We start from the raw sequence: 26,728 nt of genomic DNA on the forward strand, positions 1-26,728 counted from the left end.
TGTATATGTTTAATGACAACCAAAATTAATTAACTCGTTATATAAATAAAAACATAAATACGCTAACATTATAAAAATTTCTAATAATCAAAATAATAAATAAATTAAATAATTAAAACACTACGTGGTGATACTTGGGCAAAACACATAAACACTTTAAACCTCTAGTCTGGCAGTGATTTAACATCGGATAAAAAATCAGGGGAAGAACGGATAAAAAAGGAAATCATTATTAAAAAAAGTAAATATGTAATTAGTTTGTAGAAAGGAGCTGTTCATATATTACGTCACGCTGTTTTTGCAATTTTTTGAGCCCTTTGCCCCCATGTCATGTTTCGTCACGCAGGTCTTCCATTTGTGTGTTTTTGCCACTGGTTTATCTTTACAAACGTCACTTTACCCTGAGACATTCTCACCTGATTGCCCATTTCGTCACGCTGCCCCAAGACTTCCCCTTATGGCCCAAAGTTTTGCTTGCCCTAGTTTGTAACTGGACTTATTTTGGGTTTGCCGAAAACTGTTGGTCAAACCCAGGAAAGACCAGTGATTCCGCGCACCTATACATTATCTGTCTTTGACTAACTATAGGTACATTACAATTCTATTATTTCAAACAATATGTATGCAGTATTCTTGGTTTTATATAAAACTAGTGCACAAAATAGTATGAAATTTTGTACGAGTGGTAAAGAGGAATGTCAATATAGTATGGTGAGAGCTCTTTTGCAAATCCAATTAGTCTTTACAAAATTTTACGGCAGGAAAATTGGTTTTTTTGTCGAGCGTAATTCGATTTTATCGTGCTCGAGAAATAAACGACCATGATTTGCACTTTTAGCATCGCATTATTATTGGTTGGTCGTCAGTGGGCACAAAGACGACGTTTCGTACCTTTCGGAACATGAATTTGCACTTTGCAATCGCGTCGCACCGACTTCCGCATTCTGGCGCAAAAATAAACAAAAAAAAAACCGTAAACGATATCGTTCGTATTACTCTGATGCAGTTTAGCGCAACCAACCTGCGCGCCACTCTAGTCGTTTTTCACCTAGAAATATCACGGTTTGACGGATGGAGGTTGTTTCTTTGACGTTTTCTAATGATTTGAAGATCACCGCCGAGGGTCAAAATGTTACCTTTGCCGGCATGCTAAATGTAATTTCGTGTAAAAATAAAATCTCTACCTTGCCCACTGTCATTGTTACGTAGAAAATTCAAGTACAGAAAAAATTTGATGGACAGCATTTCACAAAACTTTTTAAGCTATAAAATTACCTTTACTAACTTAATTTGTTCTATAAGTCTCGCGTTGATAATGCCCACGTACGTGTCTGCTGAAAAAGTTTTTGTGGTAATTAGGGGTGTCTTCTTTTTAATTTTTTAATTAATTGTTATGTAGTTCTGTATCTAAAGACTATATGCAAATTTTAATTGTTTTCAGAGTAAAAACAAAACAGAATTGCACTTTTGAAAATATAAAAGAGAAAATATTAAGTTAAATAAGCAAACTAGAGAAATATACCCTTACAATTAGTTCCAGTTTTGTTGCAATTAATTAATTCATTTTTAGAATATTCAAGTACGTGAGTACCGACCGGATGGTTACCCAAAATTAGATTTTCTGGGAGTATATACCGAGGATTTCGAGAAAACCGAAAAACTTATAAACCTGGCGAGTGTGTTAGAATCTGGACGATACGTCGCAAGGGACATAGGAGGGGCAGATCCAGAAAGAATGACCCCACCGAGAATACAGGAGTATGTGGAAGATCTTTTCAAAAACACAGACATAAAAATCAATGTAATCAGCGATGTCGATGTTTTTTCTAAAGATTATCCACTTTTCGAAGCTGTTAACAGGGCAGCGAGCAATATAGACAGACATAAAGGACGTATTATATATTTAGAGTATGTACCACAGGATCCGTCGAAGATCACAGAGACCCTGTTTTTGGTCGGAAAAGGTGTGACATATGACACTGGAGGCGCAAATATTAAAACCGGAGGTATTTATATTAATAAATATGATGATGGTAGATTAAGAATTTTTGTTAGAGTATTTTTTCCTTTACGTTATAGGATGATAACTATTTCAGCAAATTATACTGCATTTTTATTGTATTTTCTTCGAATCTGCATTCATTTTAACATTATTTTTAAAAATTAATTCGAATTATTTTCGGATGACTTACGATTATTTACAAAAGAAGAAGGGGTTTAAACGATAGACACCCGAGTTGCGTATAAGTCATGTAAATTATCCAAATAATTACAATGTTTTATACTTACACATATTACAACAACAAATTCAATCACCCCTTAAGCGAAGCTGCGCATATCTTAAATTACTTGATATAAATAATGTAATTTTATTGAACAAAATGACAGTCGAATATTTTAACGTATAATCAAACCTAAATTTCAGGGTGACTAACTTACGTATGCAGGTTTAGATGTTATAAATTGGCTAGATGTAATAAATGATTGACTATTATATAGGCGGCCATTTTGATAAGCTAAATAATTGGGGATTCTCCTCAAAGAATTCAAAAGAAATTACTGACATTAGGAAATTTAAATACAAAACAGACAAGGGCACCCGTAGCAAGGTGCAAAGAGGTTCACTTGTACCCCCTGTCGGGAAATAAAATATATANATTGTTTTAAATGCAACCTTTTCTTATCTTCCCAATGACTCTATCCATTTTGTGATCCTAACTAAAATAAAAAACAGTATTGATTGTCTTGCGGGCTCGATATGGATTTAGATTTAGATATTACGGTAGACATAAGAAGGAATTAACATTGCAGTAATTACTCTAATAAGCCCAAATGCACTCAGCAAAAGCTGGTGGTCTTGCACTTTGGCGATTGTTTCCGTATTCTGTCCTAATAAAAGGAATAAGTAAATAACTAACAAATGAGATTAAATACAAATGTTTGTTGCTTTACATATAGACCATCTAAATAGATTTTTTGATGTAGTGTGTCAATAAGTATAAAAAAGGCTCTAACAAATATTGTGAGTGGCTTTTTAAACAGTATTTAAACCAGGAGTGGTCAATTTGCGGACCGCCTTGAATGGTTTTTTGGCCCTCGCGATTCACTTAATTATAGTTTTACAAAATATATTTATTTTATAATGGTATCTAGGAAGTCTGATATTTCATGATGGAAGGAGTAGTAGAGATACAAAGCAGAGGATAACGCAGGGTCGTGTCACCCTTTAACAAAAAAGAAGTCATCTTTCTGCTTGATTTAGAAATTTGAAAATGATTGTTAAAGGTATATGTTTGGAAAACGGCGCTGTACGGGTGCGAAACGTGGACGGTGGGCGCGGAGGAAGGTAAAAAATTAGGAGCGCTTAAAATGTGGTGTTACTGGTGAATGATGAAGATACCTGAATAGAGAAGGTTAGAAATGATGAGGTACTAGAAAGAGCAGGAGAACAGAGGGCGCTATGAAAGTCAATAAGAAATAGGCGAAATAGGTCGGGAAATACAAAGATTAGCTCGGAATAGGAAAGAGTGGAGGTGCATGTCCAACCAGCCTTAGGACTGACTAACCTATGTTCATGATGATAAAATGAAAACCAACATATAAAAAATACATTATTTGTGTTAGCATATATTCAAAAATTAACTGTTGAAACGGTGAGAGAAAATTAACTTTAATTTTAAGACAATATTCTTGTGAATATATCACAAATATTACCTGTTTTATAATGAGTTTATAGTTATGAGTTGAAAGAAGTGTTTGTATGTGTATCTAAATCTAATATGAAGATAGGTGTATAACCTTACATGCGGCCTGCGGGGTTATGATTTAATTTCCAAAGATTTGGATTAACCACCCCTGGTTTAAGTAATGCAATTTGCTGTTTTGTTTTTCGCATTTATCTCGAAAACTATCAGAGTAATCTAACGCCCTAATAGATAAATATTTGGAGAATTGCAAAACCGTTAAACTAAAATTTGAAACGCCTCTGTCGGAGAAAAACGTCTGAGAAAAGGTAATTTAATGTTTCCAGCATCGGCCTTCCGGGAAAAGGTAGTTATTATTGTGAGCAATAAGTGAGCCAAAGAGAAATTTAAAGAAAAAAAGTGAATCTTTGAATCATGAATATTAATAATATGTTTTAAAAATTGATATACGTTAATCGGTCGAGGTAGAGTGGTATAAGTTTGATACAATACCTCTATGGTTTACTTATTGCTTACAATGGTCACTGGAATTAAGCTAGCCAAGTAAAAAATACCTTTTTTTTAAAGATTTTCACGTTTTTTTCGATGAAAATAAGTCTCTGACTGAGACATTTTAAAATTTATTTTAAAGGTGTTGAATTTTCTATATATTATCTCATTTGGGCATTCCGACTACTCTGATATTTTTTAAGATACATGTTGTTGCAATTTTTGATATTTTGCATCCTAGAACTTGCTTTACATGGTGGTATACCATGTCCGGTTGCTGTTAAAAGTTTTGACCAAGATTAAATACTTTTGTGCTTTAATAACTGGATTAACAGACATTTTGAAGCAAATTGTATCATCAGTAGTGGACAAACAGCCGTAAATAGGACAAAGTACTTACATCAAACGTGAAATTCGGTTGTAACGAACACTTTACGGGTCTCAAACAATTTATTCCTTATTTGGGAGTGCTCAATAAAGGCTAACAAAGAAAAGCGTTACGTTGGACGCTTCCGATTTAATATTGAATTAAACTAAAATCTTCTGAAATACATTTGCCGATCGGCAATGCGTGTCACTCTCGTTTTTACACGCATCACATTTTTTACCCTACGTCAGCATATATGTAAAAACATTCTGATCTTATAATAACACTGAATTTTTGTAGCTAGATAGCTGATGCAACTGACACCAACATTTCGTGTTCTAACTTCGAATTATTAACTGACACTGAATCACGTATGGTCCACTTTGCCCAATTAATTTTTTATTGTATTTATTGACGCTCTAAATTATAAGAACCATGTCTTGTTTATATAATAATTCGACTGTTCCTGCTTCAACGTCACTTGATGAAGTTTTTTTTTTATTATCTTTGTATTTACAACTATAAAACAATGTTTCAAAAATTTTGTAAATAAGTATCATTTTTAAAAAACTTAGCGTATAGGTAGATACTGTTTAGCAGTGTTAATGTATAACGTAAATAAGCAGTTAACTTTGGGAGCATGGAATCAGCGAAAGTGGTTTTCTTCCAGCAACCCTTTCAGTGATTAAATCATTTTACGTTTGGGTGAGTCATGACAATTGTACATCGGCGGGAAAAATTAAAAAAAGTAGGCATGCATTATACTATTACTTTTATAACAATTCATAAACGAGTTTTAATTTAGTGCGTAGTTTTTCATGTACTTCATGTTTTGATAAGAGCTTTATTTACCCCTTCATTCTCAGAAACTCCACTTGGTAAGTTGTCATAACATAACACGTAGCATTTCTACAGTGTTTGCATTGTAGCAAGGGGCTAAGACAGCGATCGGGGAACTTTTTTAATCATTACCCCAAAATATTTTTGTGTAAGTTGATATTACCCCATGGCGAAGAGCAAAAAAAAACGAAATCGCCTCTTTTTAGCATCTTTCATATTATAGCCCCCATGTTAATTTTGAGAAGAAAACAATAAGTAAAAATTTAATTTATTTTGACGGCATGGCACGGACTGAGCTTTACTGCGCAAAGATATAACTCGAGAACACTTAGTGGTGGGGAGTGAGATGGCGTGGCCTGCATATGTCGCTAGTCGCTAAATTATTTAAGTTGAAAAAAATACTAATAGGTTTATAAAATAGCAAATTAAAAATATATACTTTTTACTCACAAAAGTTTCATTTTTACCCACAAAAATTTCATTTTTACCCCATTTGGGGTAATTTACTCCGGTTCCCCGACCGCTGGTCTAGTGAGTTTAGAAATTAAAGAGGACGTTCTATTTTCGTGGTAGAAGGAAAACTAAATTTCTAAAATCCTTAAATTAAAAGAATCCGTTTTGTCCTTCCGCTTAACTAGATGAATGAAATAAATAATATTTAGATGTATGTCAACACATTAGACTTATATTTAAGGTCGCCTTTATAAAAATTGGAAACAACCCCAATATGCCCCTGGCAATCGCCGATATGACCTAATAAATGGTAATAGAGTTAGGCACATGAAACGACTCAAACTGGAGTGGAACGAAAATGGAAAACGAATAACTTATATTGTAAGCTATGATAATTCTAAGCTTGGATTTTGGAGAAGTTCAGCGCCCCAAAATGGTAAGATCGTTTGGTCGAATAATTATCCCTCTATGATCAAACACAGATAATATAATCTCAAAACGATTTGCTGTAACTGTCACAAATTAAGGCAGTCCGGGCTTTGAATAATAAAATCAGCGGCTGAATAAAATTTATAAAATAAACTACTTTACACAATTACAACTAGCGTGGGTGTATTTACCAAAAAACATATTGAATATTTAAATAAAACTCAGTTACACTTTTGTACCCTTGGAAATGAATAGCTATAGCCTGGAGTGAAAGTAGATTTGCATTAATATTTAATTTTGATAACTTATTTTTCTTTTTTGTTTATAAAAAGTTCGCAAAGCATAAAATGCTTATGGNGACAAGAATCTCACATTCTTGGCAATCTCGTTCATTATGTTCAAGTTTCTTAAATAGACAATTACATTCAAGTAATTCTTCTCTTTTCCTTTACTAAATGTATATTTGGCCACCTAATATTTTCATATCTAACAGATCCTTTTTTTCTTTCTTCCGCTTTCTCCAGTTGTAAATTCAAATTATGAAGTCATAAATTGAATACTAATTACGTCTAGCTCCTTTCTCCATAAATATCTTGGTCTATTTCTATCCACCCTTAACGCTATTTTGTAATATCTTGCTTCACCTTACTCAAACTTTCAAGTTGACTCCAACCCCATACTTTGACACCACATTAAGCTGATATATACTAATACTCTGATAACAGTACTTATTCATAAGAAATAATTTTGTTGCTGTGTATTCCTGGCGAAATCTAACAAAAGATTGGAAAGGAATAGAAAATTTCACGTTAGACAATTTTAAGGTAACGGAATAGGTCACCCAAGATGTTGTATTCGCTTTGGTTTGGATGAACCAAATAACCAGAATAACTCCGTATATCTCTAAAACTTGAAACAAGAACTATGCTAATCTGAAATTTCATATACTTTAATGTATAACCATAAACTAGATCACTTTAAAAATAAAATTCATGAGGTTTCTCAAAAGGGCTTTTTCTAAATTATTCTTTCTAAAAGTATTTTATTCTTGAAAACCCATGTAGGTATTATTACTCTATATTCATAAGTGGCGGCAAAATAACATATACTTACGGCCAGAAATATAGTAAAGGTCCCTTGAAGATACAACGAGATCTCCTCACAATTTTAATCAATACTTTTGAAGATATTGTTACTTAATTGTTCATAATATTCGAGAAAATTTTGAGAAAATTGTTTTGGTGTATGTATACAAACGTCTATTTGATAATATCATTGAAATCTACGGAATAAGTTTTGCAAAAAATAAGACATGTTAAAAATTACTTATTAAGCGTCACTTTCACCTTCCACTGCATTTTTTTTTTACTTTTTAAGGCGCAATGGCTGGTATGTCCTACGACAAATGTGGAGCTGCTGCCGTTGTCGGATTTTTTCAAGTTGTTCAGAGTTTGAAACCTGAAAACATAAGAGTGGTTGGGGCCCTGGCCGTTGTACGCAACAGCGTCGGCTCTGATGCTTATGTATCAGATGAATTAATTCAATCCAGATCTGGAGCCCTTGTAAGAGTTACAAATACCGATGCTGAAGGACGTATGATAATGGCGGATGTTTTGTGTAAGGTATGTATGTAAATGTTGGCTTTTCAGAGAAATGGTTCTTTAGAAGTCATTGATAATTTGTCATTATCATCATAAGGTTGTCAGCCTTAAGACTGGTTGGACACGTACCTCCACTCTTTCCTATCCTGAGCTAAACTTCGCACTTCCCTAAAACTAGAACAACCCACATCCTTAACACCACATTTCGTACGCTTCTCCCCTTTTCTTTTTCGCCGCGCCCACTGTTCATGTTTCGCACCCGTACAAAGCCGTGCTCCAAACATATACCTTTAACGACCTTTTTCGAATTTCTAAATTAACCTTTCGCGAGCATAGAAGTGACTTCTTTTTATTAAAGGCGACACGACCGTGCGCTATCCTCTGCTTTATATCCCTACTACTCCTTTCGACCTGACTTCTAATTTTTCGTCTCCTCTGTTTATATTCGCTCTTTCCCTACTTTTTCTTCCCTTGCATACCAGAATTTTAATTTGTCATATAAACCATTTTTTTACCGTTTCAAATCATTATATTAAATAATCGCGAAAATTTCAACAGAAAATATTATACGGTCTTGTTTTTTGGGTAATTGTACAGAATTGGGGCTCCAGACCAAAATCGCTCCAGGTAGGGGAGACTTCATAAATAAAAATAAAAAATTCTTTTGAACATAACGGTCCACATCTGGCAGCCAGGGGTATTAAATAAACTCAATCTGTCATAAATCTACCTAACAAAAGCAATGACGTCACCAATTCAGGTAATTATCGAGAATTGGGGCAATTTTGAAAAATTATCATTCAAAAATTTTTTTATTTATTTATAAGTCATAAAAAACCGTCTCCCCTATCTTCTATCTAATTCTATTATGTAGAATGACCAAAAACCGGTTAAAATATTTTTGGACCGATTTTGGTCTGGAGTCACAATTCTGGACAATTACCGGTTTTTGTTTAACATATAACCAGTGGTGGCGTGTCAACACCGAATACATGTATTCTATAAACGTCGATACCTTTTTCGTTAATTCTTTGGTTTAATTGGAGAGTTATGCCTTAGGAGTCATATCTACAGTCTTTAGGAATCCTTTTTACTCAATTCGACAATATAGGGTAAAAAGGCGATGCGTTCAGACAAGAAGCAGTTCGATTTAGAACGCGTTCAGACAAATTTTGTATTTATCATTATTTTTTTACGTTATAGTGAACTAAATGAACAAATATTTGTCGCCACTTCAATTTTGCTGTAAATATGCTGCTGAATACAATACTTTCCACATGGACATATTTATGTCGTAGTCAATACGAATAATTCGGTACGTCAATTCCGCCTAGGCGGTTTTGAAAGCAGTACTAATTTCAAAAGGGTTTGATAATGTTTTAGCTGTTATTTGTCATTAGAATAACTAACGTTTAGTTTATATTGTGAAGGGGCATATATTGATTAGGTATATCTATAATCCATGATTGTTGAATTCTGTATTTATAGAAGTGGCAATGATAATTACTGTCACATAAAAACGATGCGGTTAATGTTCGATGTGCTTTAAAGAGCAATTGTTTATGAGCAAGAATGGAAATTAGGCGGTTAGATCAGTGGTTTACAATCTTCGTGCACTTGCAGTTGAAAAATATGTTCTAAAGCAGAACTGAGTGCAAAATGAACGTAAGTATGGGCCACCACTGTATCAAACCACTTATGACTACACTTTTGTGATTTATTTGCTTCTTTGTAAATTTCATTCCGGTACCATGAAAAAAAATGCCTTCTACACCCACTTAATGAATTATTTCAATAAACTTAATCCTATTATAATTTACTGTTGGTGCACCTTTTTTCAAAAATACTTTGGTTTTGCCCGATTTGCAAAAAACTATTTTTATTTCCACCGGCACCATATTACGCAACGGATTTTGTGATTTTTTTTAAATTTAGATTTAAACTTGTTGTGTACACTACATGTGTGTAGGTATGTATGACCTCGAATCTCATTAACAAAGTGAGCCTAGACTAGAAACAGACAAATTTGCGCCTACGAATTTCGTCTTTCATAAAAACTCGACGTACTTAGATTTAAACACAAAAGTTCGGTAGAAAAAAACACATACGTTTTTATTTTTAAATGCGAAATGAACGAAGGTCAAATTATTACCGGGAGTCCATTGATGTTTTTATATCATTTGGACAAAAAGAAAACAAATGAATATTGTTGTATTAATAACAATAAAACAGTTGACGTACGCAAATATTTTTGCATATGGTTGTGTGAGGAATAGTTTGTTGTAAAAAGCAGGGAGTTCTGGTTAGTTTTTGAATATTGGTAATAGGTGATACTACAATAAATATCGTTTCCTCTAAACCCATGCAAGGTAAAACGGTGACCGGGATTATCCCAAAATCGTCCTTTTTATAAAAATTTAAAGAAACGAAGGACATTTATTTCTTGTTCAGTAATTTATCGAAACCACCAGACATCCTTAGAGAACGTAGCGAGGTCGTAAAGTCCTTCGTTGTGGTTGTACTTTATGAATTTCGGTTGATCATTACAATAACTAATACAGTAATTATTAAGTAATTAAAACTTACCTATGTATATACTTCTGCCTATATCATGGAACGAGTCACTAAAAGGTACTTATTGTTTTAAATGCAACCTTTTCTTATCTTCCCAATGACTCTATCCATTTTGTGATCCTAACTAAAATAAAAAACAGTATTGATTGTCTTGCGGGCTCGATATGGATTTAGATTTAGATATTACGGTATTTCATCTTGCATACAATAAGTTTAATGAAGCTAATGTTGAACAGATTGTACTTTAAATCTCACCTGGATAAAATTTTTTTACTAAACGATCTATCACTAATTTAGCATGGTAATTATGAGCAGAAAGTAGATTTATAAGAAAAGACTGATATTCTGCTATCACATCTTCACGATAACTTAACCAATCAACTGTTAAGATTGCCTCTATAAATAAAGATAGGTCTTGATCTAGTAATGAAATACACTGTGTTGCTTCATTTAAAAGTAGCCTAATGTCTTCATCAAGTAATTCCGAGTCGCGAATAAGACACAATAAGTTTTCATAGTCCTTTACTTCCTTTTTCCTCACGTAATCAATAATGATTTTTCGCACATTTTTAGTATGGTGAAGTTGAAATCTCACTTTTGTTGGTTTGGTACTATTTAAAACACTTCTAATACTCGTGCTTTTCCTGGAAGAGACTGACAATCTCGTTGAACTTGATATAACAGACATTTCACATTTCTTGCAGGTTAAGTTTAATGTTTTTTGTTCACTTTTATTATTCTTTTATTATATATGACCTATGAGCTGCCACTATTAAGTTTTTATCGTTCATTTAATAAAAGTTATTGTTTTAGTTGAAATGGAAGTAATTTGTAGTGTAACACACGTGGATTTTCTACACACCATGATGAATAGCTCATAGATAAGAACAGCCATAGAGCCATAGGACTGCATAGGACTATACCATGATTATGCGCACATTATATGAATAACCATAGAGATATGAATAGCATATGAACCATTGATAAGGAATATGAACCATAGATTAATTAAACATTTAGATATAAACTGGCATCTGATATAAATAATCTTCTGATTTAAACTTTAAGAATAAATTGTGCATAATTGTGGGTCTATCAATTTTTCATCGATATTATTAATACGTGTGGTAAAATTTGAATCAANACGAATAAATAAATAAATAATCAGAGGAAAGCATGTTGTTTACAACATCAAAGAATGTTTAAGTGGGACAAAGTCAATCGGTTAAGTTTAAGGCTTGATTATATAGCATAATAACAATTCGAAAGTAACGAAAAAAGGGGCAAACGGTTAATTAAACGGTCTTTGCACTAACCTGATTTCTCCGTCTTTTTTATTAAAATCAAAACAAACAACTATGCGAAGAATTTGTTTACTTACTTTATCAGTTATTTTCTATTGTGGGGAAGAAAATGCGCAAATGACACGGTTGAAAGCAAGTAGTAGGCAGTGTAAGCAGGCTTTTGTGAAATACGTCCTTCCAAGTCGATGTGTTTTTGCAACGTTTCGTATTTTAAATTATGTTCGTTGCGACCATTATCATTGGTCAAGGAAAGATTACTTCCTAGATAGAAAATAACAAATTGAGAACGTTCTTTCTATGTACAAGGCAGTGCTATGTACGTAACGCGATTGTAATTGCATATTGTCACAAAAATGAAGTCAATTACCTTACATGAAACTTATAAATTAAAGAAAAGACCTGAAATCTGAACGTAATTCCATTTTTTAACCGCTTTCGCGAAAACACGTATGAATGTTACACGCTATTTTGTTTGCTATTAAACGAGAGTAAAAAGTTACAAGCAATATATTATTTTAACTTTAAGTCAGGGCCGGTCAAGAAATATTCTGTGGGGGAGGGGGACGATGGTGAAATAAGGGTATAAAACTATTAAAAAAAGCATATTTATGAATAAATTACCACGGCGTCATAAATTACTTTAGCACGTTGGGTAGTTGCCTCCGAGCTATGGACTCGTGGGAGTATTTGTGGTTTAGATTAAAGGGTTAATGGGTTTAAAACACTACGATTATAGGGTTACGAAATTTAAATTGCTTAAGTTCTAGAACACTGATCCGGAGTCGTTTTAAGAAGGGGAGGATCACCCCCTGGATCTACCCCTAATATAAATACGTTTATAATATATAATTTTTTACTTCATTAGCGTTTATAAAAAGGCGGAGTCGCCTGGCGTTTATTACCGTACTGGTACATCATACGATAGTTAGAGATGTGCAAAATGGTTTTCAAAAGTATTTAAATACAAAATGCAAATACTTTTTGATTTGATATTTCAAATGTAAAATACAAAATAGATTTTGTATTTTAAATGCAAAATATGTATTTTCAAAATACTTTTTTGAAATAAATACNAATATCGTTTCCTCTAAACCCATGCAAGGTAAAACGGTGACCGGGATTATCCCAAAATCGTCCTTTTTATAAAAATTTAAAGAAACGAAGGACATTTATTTCTTGTTCAGTAATTTATCGAAACCACCAGACATCCTTAGAGAACATAGCGAGGTCGTAAAGTCCTTCGTTGTGGTTGTACTGGGGTCAGTCTCACCGAAGAAGGATAATCAATCCTAGACCACGGCTTTCAATCCCGAATACCAAGTACTATTTAGACTTTTTTACCAGTTTATTACTTTTACTAACCGTATAACAAACATCATCGATCATAAGCTCGTCCCACAACAAGGTGGATTCAGACATTGAAAATCGTGAACATATCAAATCCTTAATCTCACAGGATATAGCGGAGGAATCCGGAATAACGGAAGTAGTCAGACAAAAAATGCTCCTAACACTAGTTTTAATCAGGAGACACCAAAAAAATTAAGTTTTCTCTGGAATCCAGTTTATGAAAAATAATCTCAAGATTTTTCAATTTTTATGAAAAACAAGATTTTATTGTTCCCTTATTGGCAATGTTCTTACTGAATGATACACACCATGTAGTTACTATACTATTTCTCTACCTAGAGTATAGAGTGAGCTAGTGAACGCTATTATTTTGAATACTTGAGATTGTATTACTTAAAATATTTAAATAAATCAATCTTCTAGTTGATAATTTTTTAACCAATCTTCTAGTTGATAATTTTTTAACCATCCAAAACGTGTGAATTTATGTATTTATTAAATGAAACATACAGATAAACAACAGGGTGTATGAAACCTACGCCAATAGAAAACCCCTATAGAGTGGCTTGTTTTGCTAAAGTACACGAATTCACAAAAAGATGCAGACGGGTAACCTATGAACGATAACCCTAACCTAGAAAAACAAAACTTTTGGGTGTTTCATTCTCATCACCCACTTATGCTGGTAGGGCAGAAGGCCCTCTTCAACCTCCTTTCAGGAATCGTAGGATTGGGTGGGTGGTGGTTTGGGTGAGAAAGATGAGACGGACGAAATGAACACAGAAGAGAATGAAAGATTATCTGTGGAATTTTAGGCAGACGGACCCGGAATTGAACCTAAGTCCTCCCGAATGCTAAGCAGTGGTCTAAACCTCTAGACCATGCCACTCGGTTAGCCTAGAAGATTGCTAGACGTGGGTCTGCTATCTACATATTTAGGAGATGCCTAGTGGTGCTGACTTCAAATATCAAACATGAAGAAGACTGTATTCAATCAGAACTTGCAAAGCATTAGCGACAGTCAATCAAATAAAATGAGGCTTCAGACCTGTGCGATTCATACAGGGTTTGGAGCAACTTGCAATCTTGATCATTTCTAGCTTAACATGCAAGAAGCATTGGACAGGAAAACTAATTTCCGGGCAGGAAAGCCTAAAATAAAGTATTACTTTTATTTATAATAACAAGTATTTCTTTATCTACCTACGTAAAAGTGGTGTACCTACACCTACACTAACTTTAATAAAAATCGTTCTTCCGGTGAAAACAGATTGGGAAATTTCATAAATATGGACGAATAAATAAATAAATAATCAGAGGAAAGCATGTTGTTTACAACATCAAAGAATGTTTAAGTGGGACAAAGTCAATCGGTTAAGTTTAAGGCTTGATTATATAGCATAATAACAATTCGAAAGTAACGAAAAAAGGGGCAAACGGTTAATTAAACGGTCTTTGCACTAACCTGATTTCTCCGTCTTTTTTATTAAAATCAAAACAAACAACTATGCGAAGAATTTGTTTACTTACTTTATCAGTTATTTTCTATTGTGGGGAAGAAAATGCGCAAATGACACGGTTGAAAGCAAGTAGTAGGCAGTGTAAGCAGGCTTTTGTGAAATACGTCCTTCCAAGTCGATGTGTTTTTGCAACGTTTCGTATTTTAAATTATGTTCGTTGCGACCATTATCATTGGTCAAGGAAAGATTACTTCCTAGATAGAAAATAACAAATTGAGAACGTTCTTTCTATGTACAAGGCAGTGCTATGTACGTAACGCGATTGTAATTGCATATTGTCACAAAAATGAAGTCAATTACCTTACATGAAACTTATAAATTAAAGAAAAGACCTGAAATCTGAACGTAATTCCATTTTTTAACCGCTTTCGCGAAAACACGTATGAATGTTACACGCTATTTTGTTTGCTATTAAACGAGAGTAAAAAGTTACAAGCAATATATTATTTTAACTTTAAGTCAGGGCCGGTCAAGAAATATTCTGTGGGGGAGGGGGACGATGGTGAAATAAGGGTATAAAACTATTAAAAAAAGCGTATTTATGAATAAATTACCACGGCGGCATAAATTACTTTAGCACGTTGGGTAGTTGCCTCCGAGCTATGGACTCGTGGGAGTATTTGTGGTTTAGGCTAAAGGGTTAAGGGGTTTAAAACACTACGATTATAGGGTTACGAAATTTAAATTGCTTAAGTTCTAGAACACTGATCCGGAGTCGTTTTAAGAAGGGGAGGATCACCCCCTGGATCTACCCCTAATATAAATACGTTTATAATATATAATTTTTTACTTCATTAGCGTTTATAAAAAGGCGGAGTCGCCTGGCGTTTATTACCGTACTGGTACATCATACGATAGTTAGAGATGTGCAAAATGGTTTTCAAAAGTATTTAAATACAAAATGCAAATACTTTTTGATTTGATATTTCAAATGTAAAATACAAAATAGATTTTGTATTTTAAATGCAAAATATGTATTTTCAAAATACTTTTTTGAAATAAATACTTTTTTGTAGTATGTATTTAATTTTCTACATTCACTTAAGTATAATATGTTTTTTAAAAAAAACTTGCAGGCATTTTCTTATTTTTTAAATACTGGAGTTTTTCTAGACTGTTTTTCTGTTTGAAGTGATTGAGATATAGTTTTTCTGTTTTTATGTTATAATTTTTTCAGTCTAGCAACAAATAATTCTTGTATANTCTTTATGTTATAGTTTTTTCAGTTCAGCAACAAATAATCTTCTATATGCTTCCTTGTTTGCCATTGTCACCCGTTTTAATACGAAAAAAAGACAGTGTTACCAAAATAGTTTGTTTAGCGTGAAAGATCAGAGCCAAAATACGGTTGCAAATAATTTTATTGATGTAAATCAACATTAATCATTTTATATAAAAATATTTACAACTCAATTTTGTTTCTGATCTTTTACACATTGCAATAAGAGAAAGTAATGGAATTCATAGTTTCTTTGTTTTGGGTTCATCTAATAAGTGAAGTTTTTCGTACAAAATGATATCAAATCAATCATAACAATGTTCTCATTGAAATGTACCTAATTGATAATAATTCATTGAACAACGCTCACATGTACTTTGATCTTTTTAAATTAACTTCTGATGAAATATACTAGTTTTGGTTCCATTCGATACGTTATAGCTGATTTTTTAGTGTATTCTTACAAGAAACAACATACGTGCATGCCTAGGCACCTTTTTTCAAACATTTGCATTTTTATAAATCGTTCTGATTTAAATGACATTATTCATAAAAACTAATTCTCCTTACTAACTTGTTGCTATTTAAACAGTACTATTGTTACAATAGTAATTGTGAGGCGCCACGTACTGCCAGCAAAAAAAGTGTTATGCATCCGATATACGACAGCTGGCAGTGTTGACCTTGCAGGTGGAAATAGCGTATTTTGGCTTTGACTTTTTTTAAGTAAACGATTATACTTAAAGAATTTACTCTCAAGTGTATGTATTGCTTTACAGGGCCGGGCTTTGAAGCAATTTTAATTAAAGGTAAAACGCAACGCATCGACATTTTTCAATTATCGAATATTTATCCTTTACCTATGTGTTTATAGATATGTCTATCTACAGTAACCGTCAGATCAGTCGTTCGACGATTTTATTTTTGATAAGATATTAGACACAGTAGCATTTTTAATACTAAAATCTACTTTTAGAAAGCGTTATTTTAAAAAATAAACCCTTTTTGTCACTATGTATTGACTTTGATTCCGTCTGTTGTTGGGATTATTTTTTATGGTTCTATGTGGTCGATAAAGTAGAGTAAATAATATATTGTAAAATATTACACACTACTCGTTAAATATTTACATCTGATACTTGATTTTCATACTAATTTGCGTTAAAAATAGAAAAAAACATATGCAGTAAGTACATGTTTAATGCATTTAGTCACGATTGTGATTACTTAACTGTCCCGTAGATTCACCTCCATTTTAATGGCATTGCTTCAAAAGTATCATTTTTAAAAACGGTACTTTACGGTAGAAACTGTTATTTTGCATCATGCACGGTAACAGTTTATTATAATATTATTAATGTTATTATTATTACTTGCAGTTCATATTCGTGTCAAACCTGAAGAAGACTGTATTGAATCAGAACTTGCATAGCACTGTAATCCTGACTATTTCTAGCTTAACATGCAAGAAGCATTGGACAGGAAAACTAATTTCCGGGCAGGAAAGCCTAAAATAAAGTATTACTTTTATTTATAATAACAAGTATTTCTTTATCTACCTACGTAGAAGTGGTGTACCTACACTAACTTTAATAAAAATCGTTCTTCCGGTGAAAACAGATTGGGAAATTTCATAAATATGGACGAATAAATAAATAAATAATCAGAGGAAAGCATGTTGTTTACAACATCAAAGAATGTTTAAGTGGGACAAAGTCAATCGGTTAAGTTTAAGGCTTGATTATATAGCATAATAACAATTCGAAAGTAACGAAAAAAGGGGCAAACGGTTAATTAAACGGTCTTTGCACTAACCTGATTTCTCCGTCTTTTTTATTAAAATCAAAACAAACAACTATGCGAAGAATTTGTTTACTTACTTTATCAGTTATTTTCTATTGTGGGGAAGAAAATGCGCAAATGACACGGTTGAAAGCAAGTAGTAGGCAGTGTAAGCAGGCTTTTGTGAAATACGTCCTTCCAAGTCGATGTGTTTTTGCAACGTTTCGTATTTTAAATTATGTTCGTTGCGACCATTATCATTGGTCAAGGAAAGATTACTTCCTAGATAGAAAATAACAAATTGAGAACGTTCTTTCTATGTACAAGGCAGTGCTATGTACGTAACGCGATTGTAATTGCATATTGTCACAAAAATGAAGTCAATTACCTTACATGAAACTTATAAATTAAAGAAAAGACCTGAAATCTGAACGTAATTCCATTTTTTAACCGCTTTCGCGAAAACACGTATGAATGTTACACGCTATTTTGTTTGCTATTAAACGAGAGTAAAAAGTTACAAGCAATATATTATTTTAACTTTAAGTCAGGGCCGGTCAAGAAATATTCTGTGGGGGAGGGGGACGATGGTGAAATAAGGGTATAAAACTATTAAAAAAAGCGTATTTATGAATAAATTACCACGGCGGCATAAATTACTTTAGCACGTTGGGTAGTTGCCTCCGAGCTATGGACTCGTGGGAGTATTTGTGGTTTAGGCTAAAGGGTTAAGGGGTTTAAAACACTACGATTATAGGGTTACGAAATTTAAATTGCTTAAGTTCTAGAACACTGATCCGGAGTCGTTTTAAGAAGGGGAGGATCACCCCCTGGATCTACCCCTAATATAAATACGTTTATAATATATAATTTTTTACTTCATTAGCGTTTATAAAAAGGCGGAGTCGCCTGGCGTTTATTACCGTACTGGTACATCATACGATAGTTAGAGATGTGCAAAATGGTTTTCAAAAGTATTTAAATACAAAATGCAAATACTTTTTGATTTGATATTTCAAATGTAAAATACAAAATAGATTTTGTATTTTAAATGCAAAATATGTATTTTCAAAATACTTTTTTGAAATAAATACNCGTGTAATAAACGAGACAATAAATTAAGTCTTTATTAATAGCAAATGTTGGCAATCCCACAGAAAATGCTCACTTTCCCACTTGGAGGACATAAACTATTAAACTATTGTAAAACTTATTAAACTGTCGTTGTTCTCTTATGCGTTATTATTTAGGGGATGGAAATCGTTCGCACGTATCAGGTTCGTACTTAGGCTGACGGGTGAGAACTATGACATTACTAGTACATGTGTTTGTAGCTCGACACCATCCTAAGTACGTTCTTGCTTTATGATTTCCAATTAAACAAGCACATTATAATAAAAAAATATTTGTAGTCTCTTTTCCGCGTTTTTGTTGAATGTTTGTCAATTTCGATTAGCGATTACTCTTGAATTGTAATTGTAATTAACACGGCATCAAAGGAAGATACAATCTTTTAGATAGAAGAAAAGAAATTTCACCAAATTCTAAAGTTTTTTAATTGTATTGCGTAGTGTTTATAAAGTAAAATGGTATTACAAAGTAAAGAAAATGTTTATTTAATGATAAATTACAAACATTTAATGCGAAATTATAGGTTGGTGTTTTTTGACAACTTTATTTATATTTGGGTGTAAAAACGATAGCGCTACTCTCATTTCATGATCTGGATCGTTTTTTGGTTTTTATGTTGGTCAAAGCAGAAAATCCGAACTCTCACAAATAAGATGTAGAAAATTGTAATAATACACTTAAACCTTTTTGTGAAATTGTCGGATAATCAAATCTAAGACTAAACCAGGAAGAATTTATTGATTCTTCTGAATGTTTTGAACTTAAATCTCGGTTATTACACACCGAATTTAATTCTTCCTCTTCTTTCAAAGTTAATTCATACACCGACGTGTTGTGGCACTTAGGTGGATTTCAAACCCAATCAAAATTTTTTTATTTTTCAATTCGGAAAATATTGAACAATTTTTTCCTTTAGTATTGTCAAATGATCAACAACTGTTTTATGAATTATTTTATAACACTTTTTCGGGACTGATTCAAACCTTTCTAAGCGACGTTCTTGTGCTTTATTCTTCCAAAAAATATTTTTTTTTAAATGAGGGGTATATCTCCCTATCACTTTTATACATAGGCTATACCANCTGTAATATTTTAATGCGTTTCCCTGTCAAAAATGTCTTTTGGTTAAGACCAGAGACGCGAGGCTGGCCAACCCCATCACCCCTTTTATCCGCCGCTAAAAAGAACTGATGATAAATCGATATTTTACGAAAGGTTCTTCACTCGACTTTATTTGATGTTTTTAGGAATATTGCTTTGTTTCAACCCTTTACTATGCGATTTTCGTAAAATTTATACGTAGTGCGCCCCTATTACCTAATACATAGTCAGAATATGCTCTCAAAAATCGAGCCAATAGTTTGAGCTGTGCGTTAATCATCAGTCAGTCAGTTAGAACAAATTAACTCATGTTATAGATATTGGGTAATTTATTTTGCATGGGTCATGATTAGAAAGAACAATCAATCGAATTACGCGTAGACAGGAAAAACTGCTATCATGCATATTTGCAGATAAAAAATTATCTACCTTTGTAAATTCCTCCTTTATAAAATCATAAATCCGTACCTATTATTTTAACCAGTGAAATATTTTATAGTCAAGTTAATCTACTGTTGTGAGGATAGAATTATATACCAAAGATCACCCAGTTATGGTCTTTCTAAGTTGGAAATAGTTATAAACTTAATATGGATAAGTAAAAAAAGTTACATTTGCATTAGACTCGGCGGATCTGGCACTTTTTTTAGCATCCGGCCGAATACCGGATAATGACGCCGCGTACCCGCCAGTGCCGGGTAATTCTATCAAAGAAAAAGGAAAAAATATATCAGCAATAATAATTTAATAAGTATAACAAACACTTACCTAATGAAAATTGGTAATTAATATTGTATTTTTTACTTTCTTTCATGAAAAAGAATGCTGAACTGTTACGATTTCTGTCGCTTGTTGGTATATCAGGTATTTATTAACGATAATTAGTATGATTGTGACACCTTGCAAACTATTAGTGTTTATAAACATAAGCTCGGTTCAACGGTTTCAACTCAACCCTCTCGGCGAAAATTTACCAACCAAGAATTAAAATTTTATTGGCCTATCAACAATTGTTTTATGAATTATTTTATAACACTCTTTTGGGACTGATTCAAACCTTTCTAAGCGACGTTCTTGTGCTTTATTCTTCCAAAAAATATTTTTTTTTAAATGAGGGGTATATCTCCCTATCACTTTTATACATAGGCTATACCACTATACATAACCAGACAGCAAAATGGATTCTCCAAAAGTCTCTTCCGCTATTTCACTGTATGTATCCGTAAAATTTGGCGGGAACACTTGAAGAATCTCGCGGCACAGTGGTTGAGAAGCACTGGCTTAGTGTTTAAATGACTGAACGGGACTTAAAATGGTTTGGAATTGTGCGTTGATGAGGGTGGTATTTAATGGAAAGCCAGCTAAAATGAGGAACGCCTAGGGTTTTTAGTCGGTAGGCGCTCCCTCCAGGAGTGAATCCGACACTACCCCCCTACCCCCTTTGGGGGGTATCTTTAGAAGATTTCCCCTCCTCGAGGCTAAAATAAACAAAAAAAAAAAAACGAAGACATAAACCCAATATCTGTAGTGATTGTCGGGTACCCGACAATATCACTATCCGGTGTATCTCCAATTTGCATGGACTTAAACCATCTATGCGAGAGCTTGACTCTCGCAAGGCCAGCTGTTTTTTATTTTTCATACTATCAAAAAATATATGCAAACATGATATACATTGTTTCCCTTTTTTCTAGCTGAAGGAAGAAGCAGTTCATGCAGTTAATCCTCACCTTTTCACAATTGCAACGTTGACCGGACATGCCGCATTGTCTGCCGGCGAATACACCATAGGTAAGATATTCTAACAATTCTAGTTATTCTTTAGTTTTATATTCCTGCACCTTTTTAAGGTTGACATTATACTCAACAAGGGTAATAAATCGTCGTCAATTAATTTTAACGGCTGCGTAATGATGTCATTTTACAACTCGTCGACTAAGTCAATTATTTCATTAATAAACATAAAAAACATTTTTTCCTTTTTTTCAAACGTATGATTACGATCAAGGGCACAATTCAAGAAGGCAAAAAGAAACGATGAAGAAATATTTATTCTATGTCTAATTAGAATAACGATAGATACAAATAGATATGCGGAGTTACATGTTGGTATCGATATCACCTTTGTTTAAACAGCCAGAGAAAGTTTCGCGATTTTTATTTTTTGTTGAAGACCTTGGCCTTTGCAGAAGTAATTTCTGTAGATTATCAGTTAGTTATACGCATCATAATCGTATTCTGCAAAGGTGACGACGATTGATTTATTTAATTAGATTATTATGAAACGCAATAATTACTAAAATTCTTTGTATGTCTTTACGTAACTTGTTACTTGGTAGGTATGTCAAAGCTCCATCAAACGCTAAAACTTGTATTGTATCCATCAGCAGGCAAGTAATGTAGTTAAAATGTTGAGTCTTGCCTCACAGAATATTTGGAAATTTCAATTAACGAACATACCTACCCATGTACAATCGCTTGCAATTACCTAGTTACCTACATTGTTCTTCACATGTTTATAACTATTTTGTATCTAATTTTTACCAGCTGTTGGCCGTAGCTCTGCTCGCGTATGAATTGTAATTTTAATTATTACTTATAATAAACTAAAAAAAAATTGAATAATTTACCCAACGTAGTTTCTCAAACTTATGCTAAAACTTAACACTAATACCTACATAAATTACAAGTTACACCAGAGAAGTGGAACGCTCATTCGGTTTAGTTATTGATTAAATTTAAAATGTTTTTCTTTTAATTTTACAAAATTGATAATTTTTTAACTTACGTGTTGAAAACTGATACAGTGTTCTGCAAAGATTTTAAACGTGCTTCTACGGCTCTATTACTTTTTTCAAAGTGATGCAAACCGTCCTGCATTTCGGATCAAGTCCTGCATTTAACTCTAGATAACTCGGGCGAACTTCGTAATGAAAAACGTGAATATTATCAAAAGAATTTAATAAAAATCGGAACTTGTTACGTAGCACTTTTGTTTGGTTTGGTTTAATCTTAACTAATATTATTATTGCCTTAATTACGCAAGCGATCATCCTGAAATCTTGAACGATAGGGTACTTTTTATTCAGAAAAAAAACTGTTCTTGAGGGACAGAAAAACTGTTTTTCATCTCAAAAAAGGACTGTCACTGTCAATGTGTATGTTTAACCTAGAAAATTAGAAACTTCAGTTTTATCGTGATGATCCTGGTTAAGACTATTTATTAAATTATTGCATTTTCGATAACCTTTGACACGTATTTAGGACATCAGGTAGAGTTTTTATTTGTTAGATATACATAAAAACGATTAGGATTATGTTGATATTGTCATAAAAAAAAATATTAGCACCCACGAGGTGTTCTAAAAGTCGGCGCCGCTGGTTTTTTGTACTTAGACCAATGTTTTTAATTATCTATTATTATTTTTCTGTATTAATGTATAAATGTTTCATCACTTTTTATACTTAGGCAACAAATTGCACCATTTGAGCTCCATGTAACATAACTAGAAAACCCAAGCTTGAAAAAACCTAATAAATGAGAGCGAAACGTTCGTTTCACATTTATAATAAACCTCATTCCCTACATTGGCTGGACTTAACTGTTACTAAGTGACTTTTGGGGGATGATACGGCTTTCTTTTTGTAATACATAGAAAGTTCTTTCTTTTTAGTTTATATTCTATGAACAACAATAAATTAATATAATATCGAGTTACGGCAGTATATCTTCATTGATTCACTGATATTTGTTTATAACTGAAACATTAGAGTGTTACTTAGGTATCTCCAACTGAGTCAACGACGCTGTTTATACATACAATGTATTTTATCCTGAATTTCCCTCTATTGTCCTGCATTTTTATCCTCTTACCTTGAAAATCTAAAAAGTGAAGATAACAACTCTATTTCACAATGAAGTGTAGATTCAAAACCAAGCATAGGGTGAAAGTTTTTTTTAGGTAAAAACAATCTCCGACATTTCGCCTTAATTACAAAGCTTTATCACGATATTTATTGTGGTCTGTGATCAAAGTACATACAAAACACATTTTTAACATAATTAAAGATAGAATAGTAAATAGCTATAAACAATTATAAACAAGGTATAAACAGCACACATGTAAAGAGAAACACGGTGGTCGTTTTTACAATAAAAAGACCTTTGGCTTTGAATCTACACTCTAATGGAAAAAGATAGGGAAGAAATGGATACTAGATCTAATTCACAATCTTTAAAAATAATTGCTATACACCACCTTTTGTAGGAAGTAGTTTTTCACTAATACATTACATTACTTTTTACATTAATGTTATTAGTTTCTATTGCAATGAGATTGTATCTTTTTATTTTGTTTTTAAATACGTAACTTAACGAGTAAAAACGAATCTACAATAACTTCTCAGCAGTATTGTTCAATTAAGTTTATTAATAATGTCATAGTAAAAAGATACAATCTTCACAGTAATAGAAACCAATAACATTAATCTAAAAAACGTTATTGGTTAAAAACAAACCACAACCACTTCCTGTAACAAAAAATGGCGTATACCAATTATTTTGTAACGATTATGATGCAACTTACATTAGAAAAAGTGGTGCAACCATGGAGACACGTTTAATACAAGAGCACGTTTACTGTATAGATAAAAAACTTCAGAAAACAGTCTTTGCAGAACACTGCATCAATTTTCAACACTCTTTTAACATCGACAATGCGAAACCTCTCCATTCTAATAACAACAAAAAAAATTTTTAATGTTGGAAAATATTTAAGTCAATAAATCTGTAAAAAAACAATTTAAATTTAGTCAATAACCAAATTGAATTAGTTTCCACGAGTTTTTCACTTATTCTGAGTAATTTGTAGTTGATTGTGTGTAAAGTTACTGATATTAATATTAAGTTTTACAATTAGTGCAAAAGGGTTACCCTTGATAATGACCGAGAAAACTGAAACAGTATTATCCAACGTTTAAAGTAAATAATTTGGCAAAATTACGCTGTGTATTAATCGGTTTTTAGGGTTCCGCATTTCAAAAGGAAAAAACGACTCTTATAGGATCACTTAGTTGTCTGTCTGTCTATCTCAGGAGCGTGTCGAGGTATCAAATTGAAGTTAATATCAAATACTCAGGTCTTTATGCCGTATACATTGAAACTCACAAGGGAATCAAAACCTGTAGGGTCCCGTTGACCCAGAATTATGAAATTTAGCAAGAAGCAATGTCTTACAGCACAAGTAAAGGGAAAATTTTAAAAATCGTAAGTTTGTAGTTATACCAGAAAAAAAAATATTTTTTTTATTACAATATTGTAATTATATATTTTGAGGGTTGATTTTGGGAAGAAACTTAAAACTTTTTCCGACATAAGCGGGAAATATCCTTAAGACTCGATTACCGTGACGGACGAGCTATTTACTTCGGAACCCTCGGTGCGCGAGTCCGACTTCCCCTTGACCGGTTATTTTTTTCAAAAAAAAGTTTCAAATATGTTTCACAAAAACTGTGCCGTCAGGTATTACGTTTACATATGACGCTTAGTCTCGTAATGACGACAAACCTCTAAAACGTAAATCTACGTTTCTGCTTTAAAACGAAGAAAACTTTCTTTGGAACTGTGGCAGTAAAAAGTTCATAACTTTACATCGGCATTTTCTCATTCTAAATTGATATATTCTAAGAGAAAAGTTTGCTTTTAGCTTTTCTATAACCTTCTCGAGCTTTCCCCAAAGTTCATACACACTACCTTCTGGAATAAATACGCTATATAATGGTGAAAGTAACGTTAAAATCTGTCGAATTGTAAGAAATCTAAAGTTGCATGCTAATAGACAACGTTTTAAACGAACCGCGAAAATATAAAGATTGAAAAAGTTTCTTCATAATTCAACGTACGCCTTAGAATTAAAAAAAAAATAGGGTACAGTTTTTGATAGTCAGTGTTAAGGTTTTTAGACATAAAATCAAAGAAATAGATAATTTCTATGTTCGATACATATTTTTCTTTATCAGTATGTCTCGTTTTTGTCTTATAAGAGTGATATAGAACAGTCTCTATTCAATTAAGTAATTACTTATTTCCAAGACCACTTGATGAAAATGATAAATGAAAAACTGAGATCTTGGTATTTAAAGCTTTTCATATTCATTTATACTTTATTTTGTTTATTGTCTGCTACAAAGAAATTAACTGTTAAACTAACGATAAACTGTCAATTTCAATATCTACCTACTGAAATAAATAACTGACTACCTTTACACACATTCGCCTTTAATATCCCTATTAACCTATTTAAATTGTTTCGTAATAAGCAACAAAAATGACAACAAGAATAACGGATCCGGTACCTACTAGTGACCTAATGATGCTCGTGTACCTATACCTATACGTAAGTATTATGTGTCACACCAATATTTATGTGCTCAGAGTACAGATTCACGCTTAGCACAGGAGTTCATCTTTGTGCATGAAGTAAAATATATTAGAAAACCGTTAAGTACTATCACGAAGTCGGATACAAAAAAATTATTACTGACATATGTTAGTAGATACATTCTATCAATATCAAACAGTTTAATTATATCTATTCATTCCTTATTTCGCAATTAGTGTCTTGATTATTTTAGATTTTTAGAAAAAATTGACCGTCATCAATGTAAAAATCCATTAATCAAGTTTTGCTACCTGTGTGAAAGTACACCTTCAAGTCAAGAGAAAAATGTATCTGAAAGAGTACCTGCTGACATTTTGGACTATATTAACTCAACTTCTGCATTTCGCTACTGTTTTGCGTAACCACAATATACGAGGATTTTTGAAGAAAATTAAGCATAATATATATGTAATATATATATATA

The 26,728-nt window shown here is 32.7% G+C and overlaps 1 protein-coding gene across 1 annotated transcript in view; it reads left to right on the top strand.

The window, feature by feature from the left end:
* LOC108739872 (putative aminopeptidase W07G4.4) overlaps nt 1–26,728 on the top strand; it is a 43,218-nt gene that overhangs the window by 851 nt on the left and 15,639 nt on the right. Inside the window, exons 3-5 of the mRNA XM_025975420.1 lie at nt 1,571–2,006; nt 7,660–7,904; nt 21,559–21,655. Of these exons, the coding sequence (XP_025831205.1) occupies nt 1,571–2,006; nt 7,660–7,904; nt 21,559–21,655 (778 nt within the window). The remainder of the gene's footprint in view (nt 1–1,570; nt 2,007–7,659; nt 7,905–21,558; nt 21,656–26,728) is intronic.

Source organism: Agrilus planipennis, unplaced genomic scaffold (assembly GCF_000699045.2).
Source record: "Agrilus planipennis isolate EAB-ADULT unplaced genomic scaffold, Apla_2.0 scaffold248, whole genome shotgun sequence".
Taxonomy (NCBI): domain Eukaryota; kingdom Metazoa; phylum Arthropoda; class Insecta; order Coleoptera; family Buprestidae; genus Agrilus; species Agrilus planipennis.